This window comes from Colobus angolensis, unplaced genomic scaffold, assembly GCF_000951035.1.
Source record: "Colobus angolensis palliatus isolate OR3802 unplaced genomic scaffold, Cang.pa_1.0 Scaffold108, whole genome shotgun sequence".
Taxonomy (NCBI): domain Eukaryota; kingdom Metazoa; phylum Chordata; class Mammalia; order Primates; family Cercopithecidae; genus Colobus; species Colobus angolensis.
Genome location: NW_012111808.1, coordinates 6,362,539 through 6,386,296, shown reverse-complemented (window position 1 = coordinate 6,386,296; position 23,758 = coordinate 6,362,539). Strand labels below are relative to the sequence as shown.

The window sequence follows — 23,758 nt, the reverse complement described above, 5'->3', positions numbered from 1 at the left end:
TGTGTGTGTGTGTGTGTGTGTGTGTATGTGTATGTGGGGGGGGGGTGTGCATGTGTAAAATATGGCATATCTGCATATCTTCCCCCTAATACTTCCTTAATTATGGAGTTATGGGCAAAAATACACCAACAGATTTGGATGGCAAATCTAGCTTCTTGTAATGATCAAACTCTATGTTGCCATAACTAATCCAGGAATAAAATGAGCACAACCAGGAGCATTAATCCAGTGCTGTGTGCACAAGGAGGGAGTGAAGACACAAAGGAACGAACGAATGCTGACAGAGCCCTCCGTGCTCCAGACACAGGGACTATCGTGCTACACATTTTAAATACGTCATCTCTCTCACTGAAGCAGGACCCTCACTTCAAGGGGGAGAAGATGGCGGCTGAGACAGTGCAGGCCCCAGGTCACCCAACCAGTGGGTGGTAGGATTCCGACTGGCTCCAGTGCCTACACTCCCTCCTCTTTGCTAAGCTGCCCCTACTGCAGGCAGCCAGCCCCTGTTTGCCAAAGAACCACTTCATTCTTAAAGACTCCACAAAGCAAAAATCAATCAAATTAAGAGCAAGATTAAGGCAAAAAAAAATTTACTAATCAGGGACTTATACTGGCTATGAAGTTAAATTCAGTAACCAGTGTCTTAAGTTGCCTTCATCTTAAAAATGTTACTTTTTAAGCAAAAGTGTACCCTACAAAAAAGGAACTATGGAAAAATTTAAAGATGACAGGGTTTCTAAAAAATAGTTTTCCTAGGAGTTGTTAAATATCATCTTCAGAGGCTGGGCACGGTGTCTCACGCCTGTAATCCTAGCACTTTGGGAGGCTGAGGCGGGGGGATCACGAGATCAGGATATCAAGACCATCCTGGCTAACACGATGAAACCCCGTCTCTACTAACTATACAAAAAATTAGCTGGGTGTGGTGGCATGCACCTGCAGTCCCAGCTACTAAGAAGGCTGAGGCAGGAGAATCGCTTGAACCCAGGAGACAGAGGTTGTAGTGAGCCGAGATCACACCACTGCACTCCAGCCTGGGCAACAGAGCAAGACTCTGTCTCAAAAAAAAAAAATTCATCTTAAGAAAAAAATATATAAATATTCACTTGCTGAGCAAAAATTCGTGACAAGAGCATAAATAATAGGTAACATTTTTGGACAATGTCTTTACCTGGAAAGAATAGAAAGATCTGGATGAGCTTTGAGCTGTATTTCGTAAAGCATCAAAATTGGCATAGCTGCGTAATTTTTCAGATCTTGGTAAATGTTATTCAATAGAACGACTACTACACCTCACCTCTAAATTACTAATAAAGCAGTGGAGTAAAAATCGAAAGTCGGTATGACTTACTTTGGTTCTCCTATCTTGATGCCAGGATGCTGTGTGTAGGCGTGGGAATGTGTGCTTGGGGCAGACTTAAACGCCATTGGACAAATAGGACACTTGTAGAAGACTTCACAGTGAGAACCTTGAATGTGAGACTTCAGAGCAGCCACATCAGAGTACACAACATTGCAATGCACACATCTGTTAGAAAAATAAACACATGGTCATTAGCACAAGACCATAACACACGTGTAACTGCAAAAACTGGGTGAGATGAACACACTTTCATAGCCCTTTTAGGCTTTTAATGGCCCTTTGGAAGTATATTTTAGTTTTTTTCCTATTATAAACCAACTTAATTTTTTATGCTTTTTGTGGGGTAAGGTCTCGCTCTGTCGCCCAGGCTGGAGTGCAGTGGTGTGATCCCGGCTCATTGCAACCTCCACCTCCCAGGTTCAAGCAGTTTTCGTGCCTCAGCCTCCCAAGTAGCTGGGATCACAAGTGTGCACCACTATGCCCAACTAATTTTTGTATTTTTAGTAGAGATGGGGTTTCGCCATGTTGGCCAAGCTGGTCTCAAACTCCTAGCCTCAAGTAATTCACCCACCTCAACTTCCCAAAATGCTGGGATGATAGGTGTAAACCACCATGCCCAGCCTATTTTTATATGTTTAAGAGAAAAGATCATGAAGAAGAAAAATAAAACTCAAATGGTCTATTTTTGGAGCATCTTTAACATTTTTAAGAAGGGATGTCAAGTCTCCAGACTACTGTTTTTGGAGAGGCCTCCATATGCTGGATGCTGGCACCTGGGCTCTGAGTTTCCTACCCATCCCCAGGACCTAAATGGCATTTCTAATGGAAGAAATCTTCAGTGTCTAAACCTACATGCCATGAACAGAGGGGCAGAGAAGAACAAAGAAGTTCTGGCTCCAAGGCCTTGGCCCACTGTTTCTTGGTACACACTGATGTGGTCAATGTATGCAGGGTTCATGGTGGTCCGCAGGATAGAGAAGGTCAACCACCTAGGTGTTCTGTCTCCTAGAAAATACATTTAAGTACACTTGCATTTGTTTAAGAAATTGCATGAATTATAAACCTCTTAAAATTCAGCATCTCTTTAAAAAAAAAAAAATGGTCTCTTTAGCTCATCTCCTTACTTTCTGACTTTCTAATAATCTCACAGTTAGCTAATTACTTGCTCAAATATAATCCAACGAAGACAAACTTTAAAACTAAAATACATTTCTCTTCTATCTCATCTTTTTCACACAAAGATTCTAAGCAACACTTATAACACCTCCACTTGATGACCAAGTCTTCCCTGTTCACACCTGAAAACTATTTAAGAGTGGTCTCTCTGCAGGTACAAAAGTCTCCAGAAATATACCTCTAATACAACTGAACATATGTGCTCCCGGATGTAAGCTACCCAGGGAAGAAAGACTGCAGACAGGGCCTGGTTTCCAGGGGGAAGTATCCAAAGACGTCTAAGACAATCTAAGATGCTTCTATTCTTAGAACCTCCCTTCTGAATCATGGAGATGCTTCCAAAGTTACACAGGAATGGCATGTTCTGGATTGCATGCATTCTATTTAGGCTTTGCAAGCATTCTGTTAAAAATCATAACTAATGCATTAGCATTTCCAGTGACTTAAGGCATTATGTTCAGCAACAGCTATGTTAAAACACTAAATAACAATAGGAGAATAAAAGGAAAGCCTCTCTAGCCTATCTACTTGAACTGGTATTTCAGGCAACAGAGCCACCCAAGCATACTGAAACCATTTTGGGTTAACTTACTGGGTTGTCTTGAACAGGTTAATGCTCCTCTCTGGGCCAGTTACTCATTTGTAAAATGAGAAGAGATAAAATAGATCATTTTTAGTTCTTCCCAAACCTAGAAGCCTACAACTCCCATGAAAGAGGAAGATTATGTAAAACAAAAGTAGATGAGTAATTAATGAAACTGAAGGACCCGCCACACCATAAACTATAAACAGAAGATTTTCCCAAGAAGGATAGAAAGATGGTGTTCAAAGGGCAAAAGACCCAGGAAGGACAAAAAGGAATACAGAGAAAAGCAATAATAACCTAAAGTCAGTTGGAGTGAGAAGAAGGTTTAACGTACAGCAAATAAAAAGGAAGTATCTAAAATAAAGATGGAATTTTTTGAAGCAAAAGGAAGTGGCTGTGACTCAACCCAGAGAATGTCATGGAGGCCAAGGGAAACCCTCTTTCATGTAAGAAACGAAAGCAGGGTTTTGTTTTGTTTTGTTTTGTTTTTGAGACGGAGTCTTGCTCTGTAGCCGGGGCTGGAATGCAGTGGCCGGATCTCGGCTCACTGCAAGCTCCGCCTCCTGGGTTCACGCCGTTCTCCTGCCTCAGCCTCCCGAGTAGCTGGGACTACAGGCGCCCGCCACCTCGCCCGGCTAGTTTTTTGTGTTTTTAGTAGAGACGGGGTTTCACCGGGTTACCCAGGATGGTCTCAATCTCCTGACCTCGTGATCCGCCCGTCTCGGCCTCCCAAAATGCTGGGATTACAGGCTTGAGCCACTGCGCCCGGCCGTAAGCAGGGTATTTTAAAAAGTCATACAACATCTGCCTACAGGAAGAAGAGGAGTTTCAGGGGGCAACAGAGGCCAATGGGGGATGTAAATAAGACAAAGAAAGGCAGACTTCGAACGGCTCATACAGTATCTTAATGCTATCAAAAATCCTGTCTACTAAGAAATATGTAATATTCTGAAGTCCTGTTCTGGATAGCAATAAACTGTATTTATTTTTTGAATTAAAAAAAAAGTTTACAGTATAAAAACCATTCCCCTTTCTAGATACAGAGTCCAGTGCATCAAGAGGCAGGAAAATTCAGAAAAAATATTTGACTTTTATCAATATATAACTTTTACCAAGTTAGCCAGGAGCCAGGGATGACCCATCAATATTTGGGAGATGTAATATGAGCAGGAGGAGAGACAGCAAGGCACACCGCACCAAGACGAGACAAAGTGAGGCGTGGGAACCATGCTGCCACATTAGACTCCTCTGGCTAAAGAAAAGGCATATTGAAAATGAGTAGCTATAAAGCCAAAGGGAGCAAAAAACATGACAAGGCCACAGGGGTACTAAGCCCCACTTAAACATGAACATGGACCATTATATGAAGCAGCAGAAGAAAACAATTACGGTTAAAAATGTTCCTCTTTTCTAAAGGAGCAGTCAATATGAACTAAACTTCACAACACATTGTTTTTTTACCAGCCCCATATAGCCTCAAGTCCAGGGAGAAAAAAAATCCACACTGAACACAAAATTTTTGGTTAACAACTTGAAATATGCAATTCAAAATACCAAATTTGAACAACTCTGTGAGTAGGGCAAAAGAACAGAAGAGCAAGGATGGTCTTTTCCCAAGTGAGTTGATTACCTTCAGCCTGCATGGAGAGCTTCTGTTTTAATTCAGGAAAGACAGCAGCAATAGCTAAAATTGCAGAAGTTATACCTCTTTTAATCATACCAACCTAGGTTTACTTTCATTATATTAGAAAAACTAAACATTTGAGAAAAATTTGACATCAGTGCAAAGAAGAGCACTTGGGAAGTGCTGCAGAGCTGCTTTCTATTATTAAACGCAGAATCCATTAATAATAGTTTCAAAACATGATGGCAAGAACAAAAGTATTATTCTGCATGGACTTTGCAGATCTGGGGCACCTTTGATTATCCTGTTTTACTCAGTAACATCCCAGTGGAGCTGGAGGCAGACAACGCACCAATTTTACAGACAGAGGCACCACAGCACAGAAAGAATACGTGAATTACCACATAATTAGTTACTGGCAGAAGTGGTACAAGAAAACTGGTTTCTTGATTTCCAAGCCAAAGGTTTCCACCAGGCTAGATCTCAATTCATAAAACACTTGTGCATTACAGGTTTGGAGGCATGAGATAAAATGTGAGGTAAGTCTCATAGCTTAGTGTTATTAATGGAAAACTGGGCAGAACCACCTAGGAATTGATGATACCATAACCTAAACTTAAATAAAACCATGAAATCATGCTAACTGGACTTCATTTTTATTAAACATAATTTATTACAGGTAAAAAAAAAAAATCATTGCATATTAACAATCTAACAAAGGTACCAGGTAAGCAAATACTTAATGTTAAGATAAACATATAGTACAGTAATACCTCTATTAACAAAGACACTGTGTATCAATGGACATGTTTTCTGGTGGAATCTTCTTAGTGAAAATATAAAAGTTCAAATGTATCATCATTCAACACTAGCTAACATTAGATTTGCCAGATGTTGTACAATGCACATCTGAGAATCCTGGGGGGCAGTAAAAGGGACCACAGTGAAGATACACAGAAGAGACAAGGGGGGAATGAGAGAACTCGAATGGGGAGAAGGAGGAGGAGGAAGGGGAGAAGAGGGAGGAAGGGGAGGGGAAGGGAGGAGTAAATGGGGAGGAGAAGGGAGGAGTAAATGGGGAGGAGGGAGAAGGGGAGAGGGAGGAGGAGGAGTGGGGAGGGAGAGGGAGGAGGAGAGAGAGGGAAGAGGAGGAAGGGGAGGAGGGAGAGGAGAGAAGACGGGAGAGAAGGGGGGAGAGGGAGGAGGAGGAAAGGGGAGGAGGGAGAGGAGAGGAGAAGACAGGGGAGAGAAGGGGGAGAGGGAGGAGGAGGAAGGGAGGAGAGGGGAGGTGGAGAGGGAAGGAGGACAGGGGAGGAGGAGTGGGGAGGAGTGGGGAGGACGAGTGGGGAGGAGGAGGGGGAGGAGGAGAGGGGAAGAGGAGAGGGGAGGAGGAGAGGGGAGGAGGAGAGGGGAGGAGGAGTGGGGAGGAGGAGAGGAGGAGTGGGGAAGATGAGGAAGTTATTTGGAGTGCAAGTCTGGGACATACACCCCATCCTTCAACGTGGACAAAATAAAAGTAAAAGACCATCGCACTATTTCTGTTTTCATGAGAAGGGGAAATATTAAGAGGTACAGAATGTATAGTTTTCTTGCAGGGGTTAAAATGCAAAGAGTATGATAGCAAAAGTCTGCTAAAAACGGTAGAGATACAAAAATAGCTGACAAAGTCACACCTGCACACATGCAAGACTGTGCCTAAAAGGCCCCATGACCCTCCGATTTGTGAGGACCAGCAGGGCCGACATTACATTAAGAAGATTCAAACAGATGGACTCTACAAACGAGCTAGGTTCCCAGAGGATCTGTTAATCGAGGTATCACTGTATGACCCAGAAAACTGTGTGTGCAGACCACTCAAAATGCTGTGCGGTTGTAAGTGAACGAGTTTTACTTGCACATAAGTGAATGATATACTGACCGAAAACCAACTCTCCTCGTGTAGTGCAGACAGTTCTTGGTGACGTGGGTCTGGAAGTGCACCGACCTGCAGATGGCCCCGCACTCAGGGCAGGTGTAGGGAGATTTGTGCTGATGGATTCTCTGGTGTGATGCATAACTGCACTGGTTAGGAAGCAGCATCTGGCAGATAGTGCAAGTCTTCTAAACAAACCAAAGGGGGAAACAGGGTTGGTCCTACTAAGTACTTTCTAATATGCAAAGAACCCTGGTTAAACCTCCAGATAATTATACATCCTTCATTTCAAACACTACAGTAATTGATTCTAAGCCCAAGGGAAAAGCCAATTTGAAAGTTACATGTCCTGCGTACAATTCTTTATCCTGTAAAATCACAGTATGTGCTATGTAGTCAGGCTCATCTCAAAGTATGAGCTCAAAACATCCATTTTAGCAGAGTTCCAATTCCGTTACTTTTGCATTTTGCTTAGGGCAAAGAAGAGAGGTATTCTTACAAATTTATGTGAGCAAACAATTTTAATACATAGTAACAAGTTTATAGGCATATGTATCTTGACAGTAGTCACAGTCCTCACAATTCATAAAAAGCTTTCTCCAAAATAATAAAAATTAATTAGAAGATAATCCAGTTGTTCCCCGACCAGTTATTTGAAATCTGAAATACAGGAATGCAAAAGAATGGCTGCAGCAATTATTTGTTCTTTTTGCACTTAATTGGCCTTTAAATGGATGACCTGGCCATGATATAATTTATAATTAAAACCAAGGAACTCAAGTTTAAGTATATAAATTTAGCCATTAAATTAAAATTTTACAGAGCTTAAAATCTGATTATGTATAAAATAAAATTAAAGGTGAAATCCTCTTTGGAAAAAGCTCTATATCATTAACTATCCAGGAAAACCCAAAACACTATTTTTCATCCTCTTGGATATAGGCACTAAACATGGTATATTTTTAAAAACACAAAACCAAAAAAAACTTAAAGTAAACATAAACTGAGGACTTATTACTTCTACCCCAAAAATAAACCTCACATAGCATATGACATAAACTGTGTTTAAATACTTTCAGAAAATTCATGCAAACACAAATTATCTACCATCTTCTAAAATGTACAATTTGTATTAAAGCCAAAGAAAGCCTCAAAATATAGATTCTTGCTAAGATTTAAAGCATTTGTTTATATTGACAACAGTTAAGAAATTTTAAAACGACTTTTTTTATTCTTCTAGTTTTTGAAGCATGCCCAAAAATTAAGGTTTAAACTTCCAAGTGACTTAGACTAAGAAAAATAGGAAACTCACTTGAAAATTCTTTCTTGATTTTCTCCTGAAAGGACTAAAATAACAATTTTATCCCATAAAATGTTTATTATAATCACAAAACAAGAACATTACAGGTAGCTTTGATGAAGTTAGCATCATTAAAAAAACAGCACTCCTTTTCTCGTAACACATATTTCAAAGGTTAAAACAAGCCACAGCAAGGAAAACCAGTCAACAGATTCATTAATAACAGATCCTGTTAACATCTACATTACCACAGGTAATCATTTGTTTCTGTGAACTCAAGTCTTCTATCTACCTTCACACAGTCCCAGGCAGGGAATTATGATGTCTGAACTTCCACAGGTAACTTAAAATGTCTTGCACTTACTTGGGAATAAAGTTAGCATTTTCTATACTAAAAGAAGTCAAAAAACATTTTATATATATACACACACACACACACATTTACATACATACATATATATACACACACGCATGTGTGTATATATATGTTATATTAAAATATATAGATTGGTCCCATCGTACCATGAGTCAAATGGTAAGATTAAGCTAGGTATTTTAAATACATTAAGTAAATTGAAGTACATCATCTCATTTAATTCTCATAACCTATGAAGCAGATAACATCTCCATTTTACAGATAAGGAAATGAGGCTCAGTAAAGTTAAGTAACTCGCCCAAGGCTCCAAACCTATTAAGTGAAAGAACCAGGATTTGAACTGGAGTCTAGGAGTGGGGTGGGGATATAATGAATGAATAAACAAAAACACACAGGGAAAACCATTAACAAATATACCAACAGTGCCCACAGTATGTCAGTGTCAATGTGAGTCCCCCTCCCCTGCTGCTTCTCTTTTATCTAAAGTAATGTGATTGTACTACTTTCAGAATGATAGAAAATGGAAAGAAAATCTAAAAAGCAGTGTTCCCTGAAAAAAATTTTCACATTTTCATCAAGATATACTACAAATGGTTATCCTTCACAATACATATAAGATGCACAAGGAATTACTTAAATTCACTGGAATGTATCATCATCATGTCTCCCCACCCAACTGTAGGACTCTGCACTCACTCGTTCCCATCAGCTCAGGCTCCTCACCCACTTTCGATACAGAAGCACAAGGAGAAAGAGGGAGTCATAGGGACTACAGCCTCAAATCAAAATGCTTTCATACTTTGCAATTCCTGAAGTGGGAGAAAACGGTCACTGGGGAGTCGCGCTGGACACCAGAGACCTTGCCTTTAGTTTCTGTAGATGCATGCATATCTACGTACAGACACTTAGTTACTCCCGCATTTCTGTCTTTATTTACCTGCCTCCTCTACTCCTTGACTCCACTCTGTTTGGGTTTTGTCTTTGTTCTTGTTTTGAGATAGGCTCTCACTTTGTTGCCCAGGTTAGAGTACAGTGGCGTGATCACAGCTCACTGTAGATTCCACCTCCTGGCCTCAAGTGATCCTCACTCCTCAGCCTCCCCAGTAGCTGAGACCACAGGCACACGCCACCACACTCAGCCAATGTTTGTATTTTTTTTGCACAGACAGGGTCTCACCATATTGTCCAGGCTGGTCTCAAACTCCTGGCCACAAGCAATCCTCCTGCCTCAGCCTCTCAAAGTGCTGGGACTACAGGTATGAACCACCATGCCGGCTCCATTCCATTTTGAGGAAAAAAACAAGCTATTTTGGTTGGAGACATCCTCCTCCTTGATGCTTGCATGTAGTTTTAAACTCATGACATCGTTTGCTTAACTGTATTCCCTCAAGCTGTATTCACTGTTCCTGTTATAGAAAACTTGTCATCCCTGCTTCCCATGATAGTGGTGATGCATTTTCACAGCACAAAGGAGTATCTTCCATTAGCTTTTCTGGAATGCTTTGAATTCATGAAAATGATGAACACCCTCTGGGTTTGGGAGGATGTATTTCAGCATGAGGTCAGACAAGGATTTCTCTGGGGCCTGTAATGACTGACTTTCCTTACTTTTTTTAATCAAGTAAATTAAAATATATCTTAAAATTCTAACACTCTACTACACAAGCTGAAGCTACTTAGTAGAGGATAAAGCAGTTGAATGTGACGGTAACTGCCTTTTCAATAGAGGAAAGCATAAGAAAGGGCACCTAAGTGGTTTTATGTGTCTCTTGACATTTTACTTCTGTCATCTAAAAATGGATAAATGTTTTCGGTACTTAGGTAATAAACAGTTAATTTCTATTCTACGGCAGACTTATTTGCTCGGTTGAACTGTTACTTTTTAAAGTAAACATTACTTTTCAACAGTCAGGTAATACTAGAAAGCTACAGGAAAATAAAGCTGAAAAGTACCCACATTCCACGCTTTGCGATTACAACCGACTCTGTGTATCCTGAGGTTCTGCATCTATCTATGTATTCAGTCCACCATAGATCAAAAATATTTGGGAAAAAAATAAAAAATAACAATACAACAATAAAAAATACAGTATAACAACTATTTACATAGTATTTACACTATTAGATATTATAAGTAATCTTGAGATGATTTAAAGGACACAGGCAGATGTGCTTAGGTTCTATGCAAATACTGTGCCATTTTATAACAGGGGCTTGAGCATTCTCAGATGTTGGTATCTGAAGGGGGTCCTAGAAACAACACCTGAGGAAACTAAGAGATGACTGTACTCATTTTTTTTTAAGAGACAGAGTCTCACTCTGTCGCTCAGGCTGGAGTGCAACAGCACGATCTCAGTTCACTGCAACCTCTGCCTCCCAGGTTCAAGCAATTTTCCTGCCTCAGCCTTCCAAGTAGCTGGGACTACAGGCACACACGGTCACACTTGGCTGATTTTTTTGTATTTTAGTAGAGACAGGGTTTCACCATGTTGCCCAGGCTGATCTCGAACTCCTGAGCTCAGGTGATCTGCCCACTTCAGCCTCCCAAAGTGCTAGGATTAGAGGCATCAGCCACTGCACCCGGTCGACTGCACTCTTATTGAGCCTTTGCTATCCAATCCTGGCACTGAAATCGATCAATGGCATGCAAATGCAGGCTACAGGGAAGGGGGAGCCTGGTACATTCTGGCCAGTTAAGGAATCAGAGAGTGTTCAAGCTTGATATCCTCTTTCTATAGATGAGGAATTAGCTGAGTAATAAGAAAAATAATTCTACATGTTTTTGCTCATATTTTAGGCAGAAAACAGCCTGGGAGAGGTACATGAGAAACAGTGAGAGAGGCTAGAGAAATTAAGTATGGCTCTATACTTATGCTTAAATTTCAAACCGACCAAAAGCCTACACTAACATGAAACACTGCAGCTAAAGGCAGAAACAATGCCAGCTTAACAGTCAGCCCAGATGCTAAGTAAATTACTCTCACCTCATTAAAAGCAGTTCCATAATCTTCTGTCTACAGTATAATTATCCAAAAATAATAAAGTATACCAGTTTGTTTTGTGGCTTTCACTTTTGTCCAATTTCAGACTGAGAACACAAAGAAAGCATTTCATTTCAGATCTCACTTAAATGGAAGTCATACCAGGCAAACACAGCAGAGCTGGCTCTGTATGCCCTTCGCTCACAGAGCTGGACGGCTGCGCTGGTTTTGTCCTCAAATCATTCTGCTACACAAAAAATCCCTAACAAGAGTTGACAGTTAAATGAACAAATTTACAGAAAGCTATATGGCCAACACATATCATCTACTTAGATGCTTATTACCGAAGAATATGGGTAAATTAAAAGTTGATAACACTAAAATATAAACTAGGACAGGACTAGTCGTGACCAAAATTTAAATTAAACACTTAGAAGAGCAGGACCAAAAACCAAGGGTCACGAGTCTTCACTAATAAGGGTATTTTGGGAGACGGAGGAAGGGAGGAATTCAGGTGAGCTCCCTGGTTTCCAGAGGAAGCTGTCTGAGCAGAGCGGATCTAGAAATGAGAACCAGCAGAGGCTGCTCCCGGGAATACAGTTAGTATGTCGTATTAATGATGCCCAGAAAGTTCCCGAAACTAAAGTGAACCAGCAATTCCCGAAAACAAGGACCACTGCAAATGTCACCTTTATCCACACTCCGGAAGGTGACTTGGAAGTAACCCCAAGAATCCATCCTTATGTGATTCCTATGGTCCCTCCGGCTGTAAGAGCCTATGCTTCGACATCTTAGACAAGCAGAAAGAATGAACCAGCAATATAGAAACTTTGCCTTGAGTCCCAGCTCTGCCACCAGTTGGGCATTTGCTTTTTTCAATTGTAAAATAAATGGGCTGGTCAAAAGACTTATAGCATTCTGTGATTCTACAGCTGATACAAATGCCACAAGAAGAAAACAGGTTTTTAAAATTAAGGGGTTACAGAAAGCATTTCCAGGCTGTAGTTGGTTAAATTTAGACATGGTTTTAAGAGGAGTTGAAGCAATGACATCTCAACACATTAAATTGATATTTATCAATTATTCAAACGACAGTCCTCAGCTCTTAAATACTTTATGGAGAAGAGGAAAGCTCCTCTGGTCTCTCGCCCACTCCCTTTTCTCAACGTACCCCAAAGCAGGGATTATTAAGCAGAGAGATCAGAATAAAAACCCCTAACTGGGGCAGATTTAATGGCTACAGAGTCAACTGCTCAGAACTCTGTTTTTATTGTACTGCTTCATTCCATGCTCCCTGGAAGGTAGTGATCCCCGCAAAGGTCCTCAGCCTTCTGGCCCTCTCCCTCTGCCACCGCCTCCTCCAAGGGGTAAGCAGATGCATGCAGGCAGTCTAACCTCAGCCTAGCAGGCTTTCGGTTCCTGGTCCAGATCGTGTACCAGAGTGTGATCAAATCCCAAGACAGCTCTGGGAACGTATGGCAAAGAGAGCCTCAAGTTAAAACCATATATTCCAACACAGCTCTTACCAGAGACCTGCTCTTGGGGGTCACTGAGCACACGCCAGTTAATAAGGAAGCAGTGCTTTTGAGTCTCTCTGGCAATTGTTAGTTCTGCACAGATTGTCTACGGAACACTCGGAGGAGGAGCAGCAACTGGCAAAGAGAATGCACCAAATGCCACCCATACCTTCCTTTAACCCATGGCCTACTGGCAGTCTCAGAAGGCTAAAGGCATGCGTAAGGGGAGATGGTGAGAGGCATAGGAGGAACAGCCCCAGCTGGTGCTCACAGGCAGACAGACCCTTTGCTGGGTGCAGAGAAGCACCCTGGGGAAACTGAGACAGGCTCTGTTCAAAACATAAACGGAGGTCAAAATACAAAATGATACCAAGGAAAAAATAAGATATAAAAGGAAAGATTAAAAAGGGGGATAGTGACTGAGCCAAATCAAGAAAAGTGTGTTCTTAAGAGAAAGGCTGAGGTCTTAAAAGAGGCTCAGCTCACCAGATGTGAAAGGAAAAAGAAGCAATTCTCACTCCTAACTGCTTTTAAAGACGGGCCTAAGAAAGGAAATTTACACTGGGCGGAGAAAATGTCTTCAATTCAGAGACAACAGAAATCCCAGGAAGTCAAATGGAAAGTCACCCTCCCAGGAAGCCTAATTGCAAAAACAACTGAGATTGGGGTCTGAAAGTCTCTGGCAGAGCACAATAATGCAATTACAGAATCTCTCCTTGAAGACAGGACAGCTACATTAGGATCTTTTTTAAAAAATGGAGTAAAACGTCCACTTTCAGGAAAATGGAATAAAAGTCACTTTCCCTATTCTTCCCATTAAGTACAATTCAAAACCCTGAACATTATATATAAAATAAACATAAAAGGACTCTGAAAGGTGGAGTGAAAGATTAGCTAGGGACCTCAAGACCCTACCAATGACAGGGTAGTCAGTTCCCTAGGTTTCTCTTTGCCTCATATGTCCCAGATTTGGAGCTGAAGAAGCTAGCAACCCAAAATGCCAATGGGTAGAGACAAAAAAAATATCCCCAAGAAAAGCCTGTGCTCTGTAGCCGACGACCAAGAAAGGGGTGCCTAGGAAAACAGAAAACTTTTAAATGAAGACTGCTCTACTCCAGCCAAATCCTACAGAAAACACTGTGGCCCCACCCTAATCTGTGCCAAGTCGAGGTGGAGTCAAGACTTCAACCCTCTTGAGACTCTAACGAGCTGTCTGTTCCAATGCCCCTACCCAGATGGTGGGTGTCAGAGAAGGCCAGTAGCGAAGGGGAATTTTCATCTCTGCCAATTCCCCCACCACCAGCCCAGCAGGTATTTTTTTTTTTAAACCCTAAAAAAGAAATCTCCAGGTCCAGATGGTTTCACTGGAGAATTCTACCAAACAAAGAATTCTACCAAACAAAGAAAAACTAACACCAATTATACACACTCTCTTCCAGAAAAATTGAAGAGGAGGGAATACTTCTCAATTCTTTAAAAAGTGAGTATCAACCTATCTCAAACCGGACAAGAACAGAACAAAAAAGGAAATCTACATGCATATAGATGCAGAACTTCTTAACAAAATAGCAGCAATTATAATTCAAAATAAAAAAAAGAAATATGCAGCTTGACCAAGTGGGATTCATTTCAGAAATGCAAGGCTATTTTGATATCTGAAAAATCAATATAATCTACCCAAAAAAACCTTGAAACCAATAACTGAGTTCAACAGAGTCAAAGGATACACAATATATAAAAATTATTTGTCTCTATATATATTAGTGATGAATATGTCCTCACCAAAAAATATGATACCACTTATGATTGTTTGAAAAAATAAATCTAACAAAACATGCACAGGACTTATATGATGAAAACTACAAGGCTGGCGCAGCGGCTCACGCCTGTAATCCCTGCACTTGGGGAGGCTAAGGCGGGCGAATCACCTGAGGTCAGGAGTTCGAGATCAGCCTGACCAACATGGAGAAACCCCATCTCAACCCCGTCTCTACTAAAAGTACAAAATTAGCCGGGCATGGTGGCACATGCCTGTAATCCCAGCTACTTGGGAGGCAGGAGAATCGGTTGAACCCGGGAGACGGAGGTTGCCGTCAGCTGAGTTTGCGCCACTGCACTCCAGCCTGAGCAATAAGAGTGAAACGCCATCTCAAAAAAAAAAAAAGAAAAGAAAACTACAAAACAAAGAATCAAAGATATAAATAAATGAAGAATCACTTCTCGGCCTTTTGGCTAAGAATAAGTATAGTATCTGTTCTGATCAGTATAAATAAATGAAGAATCTGTGCTCATGTTCATGGACTGAAAGGCTCAATATAGTAAAGATGTCAATTCTCCCCCAAACTGATATGTAGGTTTAATGCAATTCCTATCAAAATCCCAGCAAGCTGTTTTACAGAAATAGACAACATATGAAAAGGCAAAAACTAGATTAGTGAAAACAATTTTGGGAAAGAAAAATAAATTGGAGGCATCCATCTACCAGATTCGAAGACTACCTACAGTACTCAGACTGTAGATATTGGTAGAGGGACAGACACACAGATCAATGGCACAGAATAGAGAACTCAGAAACATCCCCACACAAATGCCTGACTGATACTTGACAAAGGGGCAAAAGCAATTCATTGGAGGATGACAGCATCTTCAACAAATGGCCATGTATGGGGGAAAAAAATGACCCTCCACCTAAATCTCACACCTGATACAAACATCAACTCAAAATGAGTCACAGACTTAAATGTAAATCACAGAATTATAAAGCGTTAAGGAAAAAAACACGGGAGAGCTATGCCTTAGACCTGACACCAAAAGCAGGGGTCATAAAATGGAAAACTGATATACTTGACTTCATGAAAATTACAAACTTTTGCGCTGCTAAAGACCTGTTAAGAGGATGAGAAGACAAGTTACAGACTAGGCGAAAACACTTGCAACCACATAGCCAACAAAAGACTAGTATCTAGGCTCTATCAAGAACTTGTGAAACTCAATGGTTTGTTGTAAAAGCAAACAACCTCATTAGAAATGGGCTATGAAGAGACGTTTCACCAAAAAGGAAAAACAGATGGCAAATTAAACCCATGAAAAGGTGTTCAACATCGTTAGCCACTAGGGAAACACAAACTGAAACTACAATAAAATAATACCACACACCTATCAAAATGGCTAAAATAAAAAATGGTACCACCACCAAATGCTGGAGGATGCAGAGAAACTGGATCCCTTGTGTGCTGCTCCTGGGAATATAAAATGGTACATCCACTCTGCAAAACAGTTTAAGAGTCTAAACATGCAAATACCACATAAGCCAGCAATTATATTCTGCTGATAAATAGGCATTTATCCCAGAGAAATAAAAACTTATGTCCACACAAAAACCAGTACACAATGTTAATAATAGCTTTATCCATCATAGCCCCCAACTGGATCCAATGCAGATGTCTTTCAACAAGTGAATGGTTAAATGAACTATGGTAAACCATACAACAGAATCTACTCAGCAATAAAAAGGAATATAATATTGATATACGCAACAACCAGGGAAAAATGCTGAATGGAAAAAAAGTCAATCTTAAGGAGTTATATACGATATTATTCCATCTATATAACATTCCTGAAATGACAAAATTATAGAAATGAAAAACAGCTTAGTGGTTGCCAGGGTTAAGGAGTGAGGAGAGGGTGTGGGTGGCTATAAATGAGCAATATGAAATCCTTGTAGTGCTGGAAAAGCTCTGTTATCTTGACTGAGTCAATGCCCATTTCCCAGTTGTGATACTGTTCTATAGTTTTGTGAGATGTTACCATTGCGGGGAACTGGATGAAGGGTATACAAGTTGTCACTGTACTATTTCTTACATGGATCTATAATTATCTCAAAAGAAAAAGGGAAGGAAGTCCCTCTGCCAAAGTAGTATCTTTCTCCAGACTTGGTAAACCAAGGAGCTGAAAGGCATTGAGTGAAGAGTGATGGACCTGCCAATCTAGCAAGGACCCCAGAGGCAGCAGGGTCGGTTCAGGAATCCACTTCAGGTGACGAGACTGGACTAACTAGACACTAATGTGCAGACCCAGGGCACCCTGCCTCAGAGTCGCAGGCACAGGCTTAAATTGTACTGGGTTCCTACCCCAGAAAGCACAGGCCAGGGTGTGAGCACAGAAAAGCTGTTACAATGTGGGCTGGTACACTCTTCCAATTCACCCATGAGCTACCAAGAATGTGGAGGTCAATGGGGAAATGGAAAGTTAAAGTGTTAAATACATGGAATACTGGCCGGACAGGGTGGATCACATCTATAATCCCAGCACTTTGGGAGGCTGAGGCGGGTGGATCGCTTGAGGTCAGGAGTTCAAGACCAGCCTGGCCAACATGGTGAAACTCCATCTCTACTAAAAATACAAAAATTGGCTGGGTGTGATGGTGTGTGCCTGTAATCCTGGCTGCTCTGGAGGCTGAGGCAGGAGAATCACTTGAACCCAGGAGGCAGAGGTTGCCATAAGCCGAGATTATGCCACTGCACTCCAGCCTGGGCAATAGAGTGAGACTCCATCTCAAAAAAATATATATGGAACATGTTGGACAACAGAGGAAAGGAGGGGCTCGGCACAGCCACCGGTACCTCAGGCTCCCCTGGGTCCATTTCTAGATTTGTAAGCGGTAGTGTGCGTTTTAAGTGCCACCCTCAGACAGAAACCAAGTTCTGTGGGTAGATGTTTTCCCAATCGAGTTGAACAAACTATAAACTGGCTGACAGTCATGTGACTGGCAAGTGAGAAGGATGAAACAAAGGCTACTTTCTTTTCTTTTCTCCCTGTCTTACTGCAGCCCCCACCTCCTGCTCCCATGGCTGCTGGATGGCACCCCGGGCAACAGTAATGGGCGAGAACCCCCACGGTCACATGTGGAGGCTAGGATGGCAACAGCCACAGGCATCCTACTGAGCCCCTAGAACCGAGGAAGAGACTCCAGGTTAGGTTAAACCATGAATGCTGAAGACACAGCAGCTATTCCTACTGAGGCAGAAGCCACACTCCCCGCCTGGGTCTGAGTGACACAGTCTGGCTGTGTCTGGGAAAATGGGAAGCTGTGGAGAGGCATTCTGGATCCAGTGAGAAAGGGGAAACGAGGAACAGGAGGACAGCGTGCTATGGGGCCTTTTCACACAGCTGGTCCTGCAGTGCGTGGCTATGCAGTGGGCTGAAGCTCACTACAAACCAACGCCCTTCTGTGGTGAGCTCAGTGGCCTACACAGATGAGGGGATGGCTGCAAAAAGGACACAGAACAGGAGGTGAGTGTTTTGCTTGTGTGTATCTGGCCTGAGAGTTAAATGTACATTTTGCCCCAATTCACTCCTTGGGATTCCACGTGAAACAGGTGACCTGCGTTATTTTACTCATCCCAGCAAGACACAAAAGTGATGCCAAAGCAAACACACACAAAAGAAAAGATGCTAATCTCTCCTCCCGGGACAGAGCTTCACCCATTTCACCCTAGTTTGGCTGCTGGGCCTAAAAGGTTAATAAAGAACAAAAACTAGGGAAACACAGGGAAGAAGGAAATCCTACCCACCTGCCCATGCCCTTCCTTGCTCTCAGAGAAGGTCTCAGATACACATCTGAGGGTAGCTCCAAAGGCCAGATACAGAGCACACAGCTCATAGTGAGAACCCTCCCAAACCAGGACACAGTCGACCACTCTACACAGCCCAGCAGCAGACAGACACGAGACAAGAGGAAAACAGAAATGAAGAAAGAGTTTTTTGGCGTTTTCCCCTTTTTTTTTTACTGCATCCTGTTAGGATGAAAAGAAATATTATCCTTTTGATGAAGTGGTATCAAGATGGGAGGACATCCATGGAGACAGAACCCAGGCATTGTCACCGGGCTAGGTTAACAGCTGGAGCCATCACAGCCTTCTTGAACTAAGTCGCTGCTTTCCTGTTTTTTGAGCATTTTACTGCTGGAGTCAATGAAACATTTAACATTCAAACCTCCAAGAATGCTGTCAAAACTCTTTATTGCTTCCATTTCCACTAAACTGAAAAACCAGAGAAAAAAAATTACCGGAGTATTCTTGATCTTTTGTTCCCCAAACTCCAAATGCTACAAAGAACTTAAACCAGTAATTACCCTTGAGGAACTAATCACCAAGATAGTATCAAAATTCTGAACTGCAGCACAAACATCCTAATTAACAAACTATTGGAGGGGGAAAAAAGGAAAGCCCAGTTTACTGCTAAATCTTTATAAAGAGATGTTTGAGGGGCAGAGTATATTAGCTCAAACTAGTGCTCGCTTTGAATTTCACAAGTGGTTTTTGGTTTTTTGGTTTTTTTGGTTTTTTTTTTTGGAGACAGGGTCTTGCTCTGTCACCTGAGGCTGGAGTACCATGGTATGATCTCAGCTCACTGCAACCTCCACCTCCCAGGCTCAAGTGATCTTTCCACCTCAGCCTCCCAAGTAGCTGGGACCACAGGCACACGCTACCAAGCCCAGCTAATGTTTGGTATTTTTGGTAGAGACGAGGTTTTGCCATGTTGCCCAGGCTGGTCTTGAACTCCCAAGCTCAGGCAATTCACCTGTCTCGGCCTCCCAAAGTGCTGGGATTACAGGCCTAAGCCACTGTGCCCAGTCAAATTTCACAAGTTTTCTGGTTTGGACATTACATCACATGGTCTAACTCCAATTTATTTCATTCAACATGTCTAATTACTTCCAAATAACAGTATTATAAATTTATGATAAATACATTTCTCTATTAGCTAAAAGTTGCCTCATGAAGTAGCAAGTGATGGAGATAAAAGGCTGGCTGATGCCCACTGTGAAATGTAATTCACCAACATCGACCTGCACTTCACTGCAAAACAAAAGCTGCAAACACATACAAAGGTATTCTGTTTAATTGGAGGTGGGTTTGCCATTTGTGGCTTAAATTCATTGCAGTGAAGGATATTACTGAACACACTTCTGGACCACCATCTTAAGTAAGCAGACATGCCATAGAAGTGGGTACTGATAAATGCATTCAACTATAAAAGAAAGATCAGCATTATACATAACAACAGTAAGCTCAGTACAGCTGCCAGCAGATAAATAACAGTAAGTATTTTTCTAAATATCAAAATTGTCACTAACTCAGGAACTCTGATGATGAAGCCTGGCTCAAACACCTAATACAACAGTATGACACCATAATCAGCTAAATTTCAGACTTTCAATATACATTCCAATGACCAAACGATTACCAAAATCTAAAGTTCCACAACTCAATTAGTACATATATATTATCTTCCCCCAAAAAACTATTTTATTAAAATAAGATAAATGTTTCAACATTGCTTCTATTCTTTTTTTTAATAGATGTGATCTCACCCCAATGCCAGGCTATAGTGCAGTGGCTCAATCACAGCTCACCGCAGCTTCGAACTCCTGGACTCAAGCAATCTTCCCATCTCAGCCTCCCGAGTATAGCTGGGGCAATAGGCACATGCCACTGCTGCCACAACCACCACCGCCACTACCACTCCTGCTACCACCTCCACCACTGCCGCCACCACCACATCCCCAGCTAATCATTTCTATTCTATGAAAACAATCCTTACTGGATCATGTGCCTGGCTGCACAGGCATGCACGCACGCACACACACACACCCATCCATTTCACTGCGTTCCCACCCTAAAATCAAGGGCATCTTATCAAGCACTCATGCCTACAGACTCATCACTGAAACACGAAAATTTAAATGATACTCTACTTGTCCACTCGTATCTGCAGCCTGCTGGAAATGTGTAGCCAGTGACGTCTCGTCCTGGAAGACTTCATTACACTCCAAACATTTTAGACTATGTCTACACAGTTTGGAGGGGTCTTCATCTAGGGGCATGGCTGGGGTGATGGGAGTGCTTGAAGGAGCCGATATGACTGTCCCAGTTATGCCAGACTGAATTTTTGTGACAGTGTGTGTGCCAGCTCCCACAGGGCTCTGAAGAGTGGAAGTTGAAGTGGAAGTATTGCTTGATGGAGAAACTATCATTTGATCTGCTGGGACTGGCTTTAAAATTAAGTGGGAGCATTGCATTACCACCCCTTTCTCCTTATGCCCACGGGCATGGGAAAGGAGGCTGCATTTGTTGTAAAAAACGAGGTTCTTTGTACAATGGTTGCACGTTACTTCGATGCGCACGCTCCGTCTGTCGTAGTGCTGGGTGAGACTCTTTTCAAGTGCAAAGGAGTCCCCACACTCCAAGCACTTGTACCCACGCGTCGGTAACGTGATCCCTGCATTGGCGGGAGGACTGAGGTTTGGGATGTAAACAGGGACTGGATTGACACTGCTCAGCACCTTGTTGAAAGCTTCCACCACAGAACTCTGCAAGGACGACACCACCTGGACTCGAGACACCTTTTTGGGGGGTTGCGAGGCTGCTGCATTGATTATTGCCTGCTTTATTTGTTGCTGAGGTTTGGTTAGCACTTGGCGGAGTTCAGAGGTGGCCTGGGCACCCTGAGGCAAAAGGTTAAGGTTGGCAAGGTGCACAGTCTTTGGCACGAGTTTGGCGTTGGCCAGGCTGGACGCCGGCACCACGACAGTTTGCTGCTGGATGGCATTGGCGGCTTTAATGATGGCGCTGCTGGCGCTCTGGACAGAGGCAGCAGATATGACCGTGGCTTTCACCGTGGTGTTGTTAGCGAGCTTCAAATTAATGACTTGAGATCCTGCCGTCTTCACAGCAGACACTGGGAGGAAAGCAGTAGCCACAGGCTTGATTGTGACCTGTTTAGGGGTGAGCTCCGCAGGGGAAACTGCATTGGTCACGACCGCGGACTGGAGAGGCGCCCTGGGGGGAGAGGAAAGGACGGCGGCTGATGCTGAAGATGACAGAAGGGATGTCACAGAGGCCATCACGGATGCTGTCTGCTCGGAAGGTTTCTTCCCAGAGTCAAGATCCACTTCTGGCAGTACCCTGGTCACTGTTCTCTTGATTTCCCCAGAAGATGTCTTAATGGTTTTTATGCGGACTTTGGGGATTGCTGGTGTGGACCCTGCAGGAGAGGACGGGGATCCCTTGCTGCTGTTCTCACTTGAGATGCTTCTGGGACTATCCGGTTGCTTTAGGGATGGTTTTTTGGTCCCGTCGATCAGATTCTGGGATTCAGGAGACTTGTCGGCGGCTCTCGGACTGTCGTTTACTTCTTTTGGTAATGGGGAGGATTCCCTCGAATTGGCCACTGGTTCTTTGCAGGAGTCTGAAGCCGCCTTTTTAGCGCTAAGAGCCGCGATGGCAGCGATGCAGGATGAGAGCTTGGAGGACGACTTTGTCTTTGATGGCACAACGCCGGGAAGGCCAGCGTCGTTCTTCTCGGAGCTCGGCTTCCCATCCAGGACTCTGTTTTCCAGCACCTTGTCAGAGTTTTCCTTCAATTTATCCTCTGCTTTTCTGACTTTAAAAGGTTCATAAACGCTCAGGTTTATAGAATTGGCTTCTGCTTCTCTCTTAACGACTTTGTTTTTCTCCATATTGCCTGACGTGGAGAGTCCCGTTTTGCTGGAGTTTTCCCCTCCCAGTGCCTTCAGCTTATCGTAGTCCTGCTGGGGAGCCGACCCTGTCAACACGTTCGACCTGAAGCTTGATCGCACATCCTCCTTGTCAGGAGGGTCATCTACCTCGATCTTCTCATCGTCATCAAACTCTTCAGCACTGGAGATCGGGCTGAACTGGCTGAACGTCGAGTCTTTCAGAGCCACCTCAGAGGCAGGCACATCTCCTTTCAAGGACTTCGCTCCATCTTTACTGTAACTGTCGAGGGAGGACGCTGTGAGAAACCCATTATGGAGGCCATTGCCAGTGGGGTTGTGGCCGTCTTTCTCCCCGCCCTCGGACGAGTCGATGTTCCGAACATTCTTGACGATAACGCTGACACCCACGTCGGAAGATGACGGTGCGTGGGAGTCATCCTCTCCGTGAGCGTTCTGCTTCATGTGGCTTTCGTGGTCATCGTGTCCAGACTCAATAGCTGCTTTAGGATCGACCATATCTGGGATGTCAAATGCTGCCAGGAGGTCATCAAAGTCTGGGGTCTTCATATCCCCCATGGTCATGAATTTGAGCAGATGTTCTGTTAAATGAGCAGAAAATAGTTCCATCAGTAATTGGTATTTCCTCGCGATGAGATAAAACCCCTATACAATTCGCACTAACGTAACAATGATTACCAAGAAAGAGCAAGGAGGTAACTGCATTTATGGTAACTACGGAACTCTGAGTCCAAATGGACAAACATCGAGAAAATACATGTAAAGACCTAGATAATTTTAGCTTCAAAAGTGATCCCTTCATACTGCTGTACGGCGTTACCAGCATGGCTCCTCCCAGCTAACAAGAATGAAGTTGACTGAAACTGCTGTAGCCTAGAAAAACAGGTTCTGGTATAGCAACTAGAAAATGTGTCATTTTCATAAAAAGCTACTTCCAACATATTTTGATCTTGACAGTATTTAATTCCGCTAGCAAAATTATCACTATCATCGTCACCATCAGATTTGGGATACTTTATTAAAAGAAACATGCTACAATCAAAAAAGCCAATTACAGATTTCAATATTCATCCACAGAAAAAAAAGAAACGAGCATCCACACCCACTGCAGGATACCTGCTAATAAATTCCACTTGGGACTTTTTTAAAAAAAAAAAACCCTAAGGAGCTGACTCCGTCCATTTTTATTTAACCCTAATTTTCCCTATTATGTTTGTTAAAAAAGAAACACTCTCAGATGATAGGAGGATGGAGAGTTTTAGAAAAACGGCTGGTCACAGCCATCACTAAACATGAAGGATATATGAATACATGCAGTGCTTGAGGGTCTTTAAAAGGGGCCCGTCCCCCGACCTGCAGAGGACAAGAGACTGTCGGGGGAA

The 23,758-nt window shown here is 42.6% G+C and overlaps 1 protein-coding gene across 3 annotated transcripts in view; it reads right to left on the bottom strand.

Annotated features, from left to right (window-relative positions):
- ZNF532 (zinc finger protein 532) overlaps nt 1-23,758 on the bottom strand; it is a 139,085-nt gene that overhangs the window by 51,375 nt on the left and 63,952 nt on the right. For all 3 annotated transcript variants that reach the window (XM_011949306.1, XM_011949311.1, XM_011949302.1), the window contains 3 exons: nt 20,595-22,957; nt 6,668-6,849; nt 1,352-1,528 (listed from right to left, as the gene is read on the bottom strand). In XM_011949306.1, the coding sequence (XP_011804696.1) occupies nt 1,352-1,528; nt 6,668-6,849; nt 20,595-22,940 (2,705 nt within the window). In that variant the 5' untranslated portion in view covers nt 22,941-22,957. The remainder of the gene's footprint in view (nt 1-1,351; nt 1,529-6,667; nt 6,850-20,594; nt 22,958-23,758) is intronic.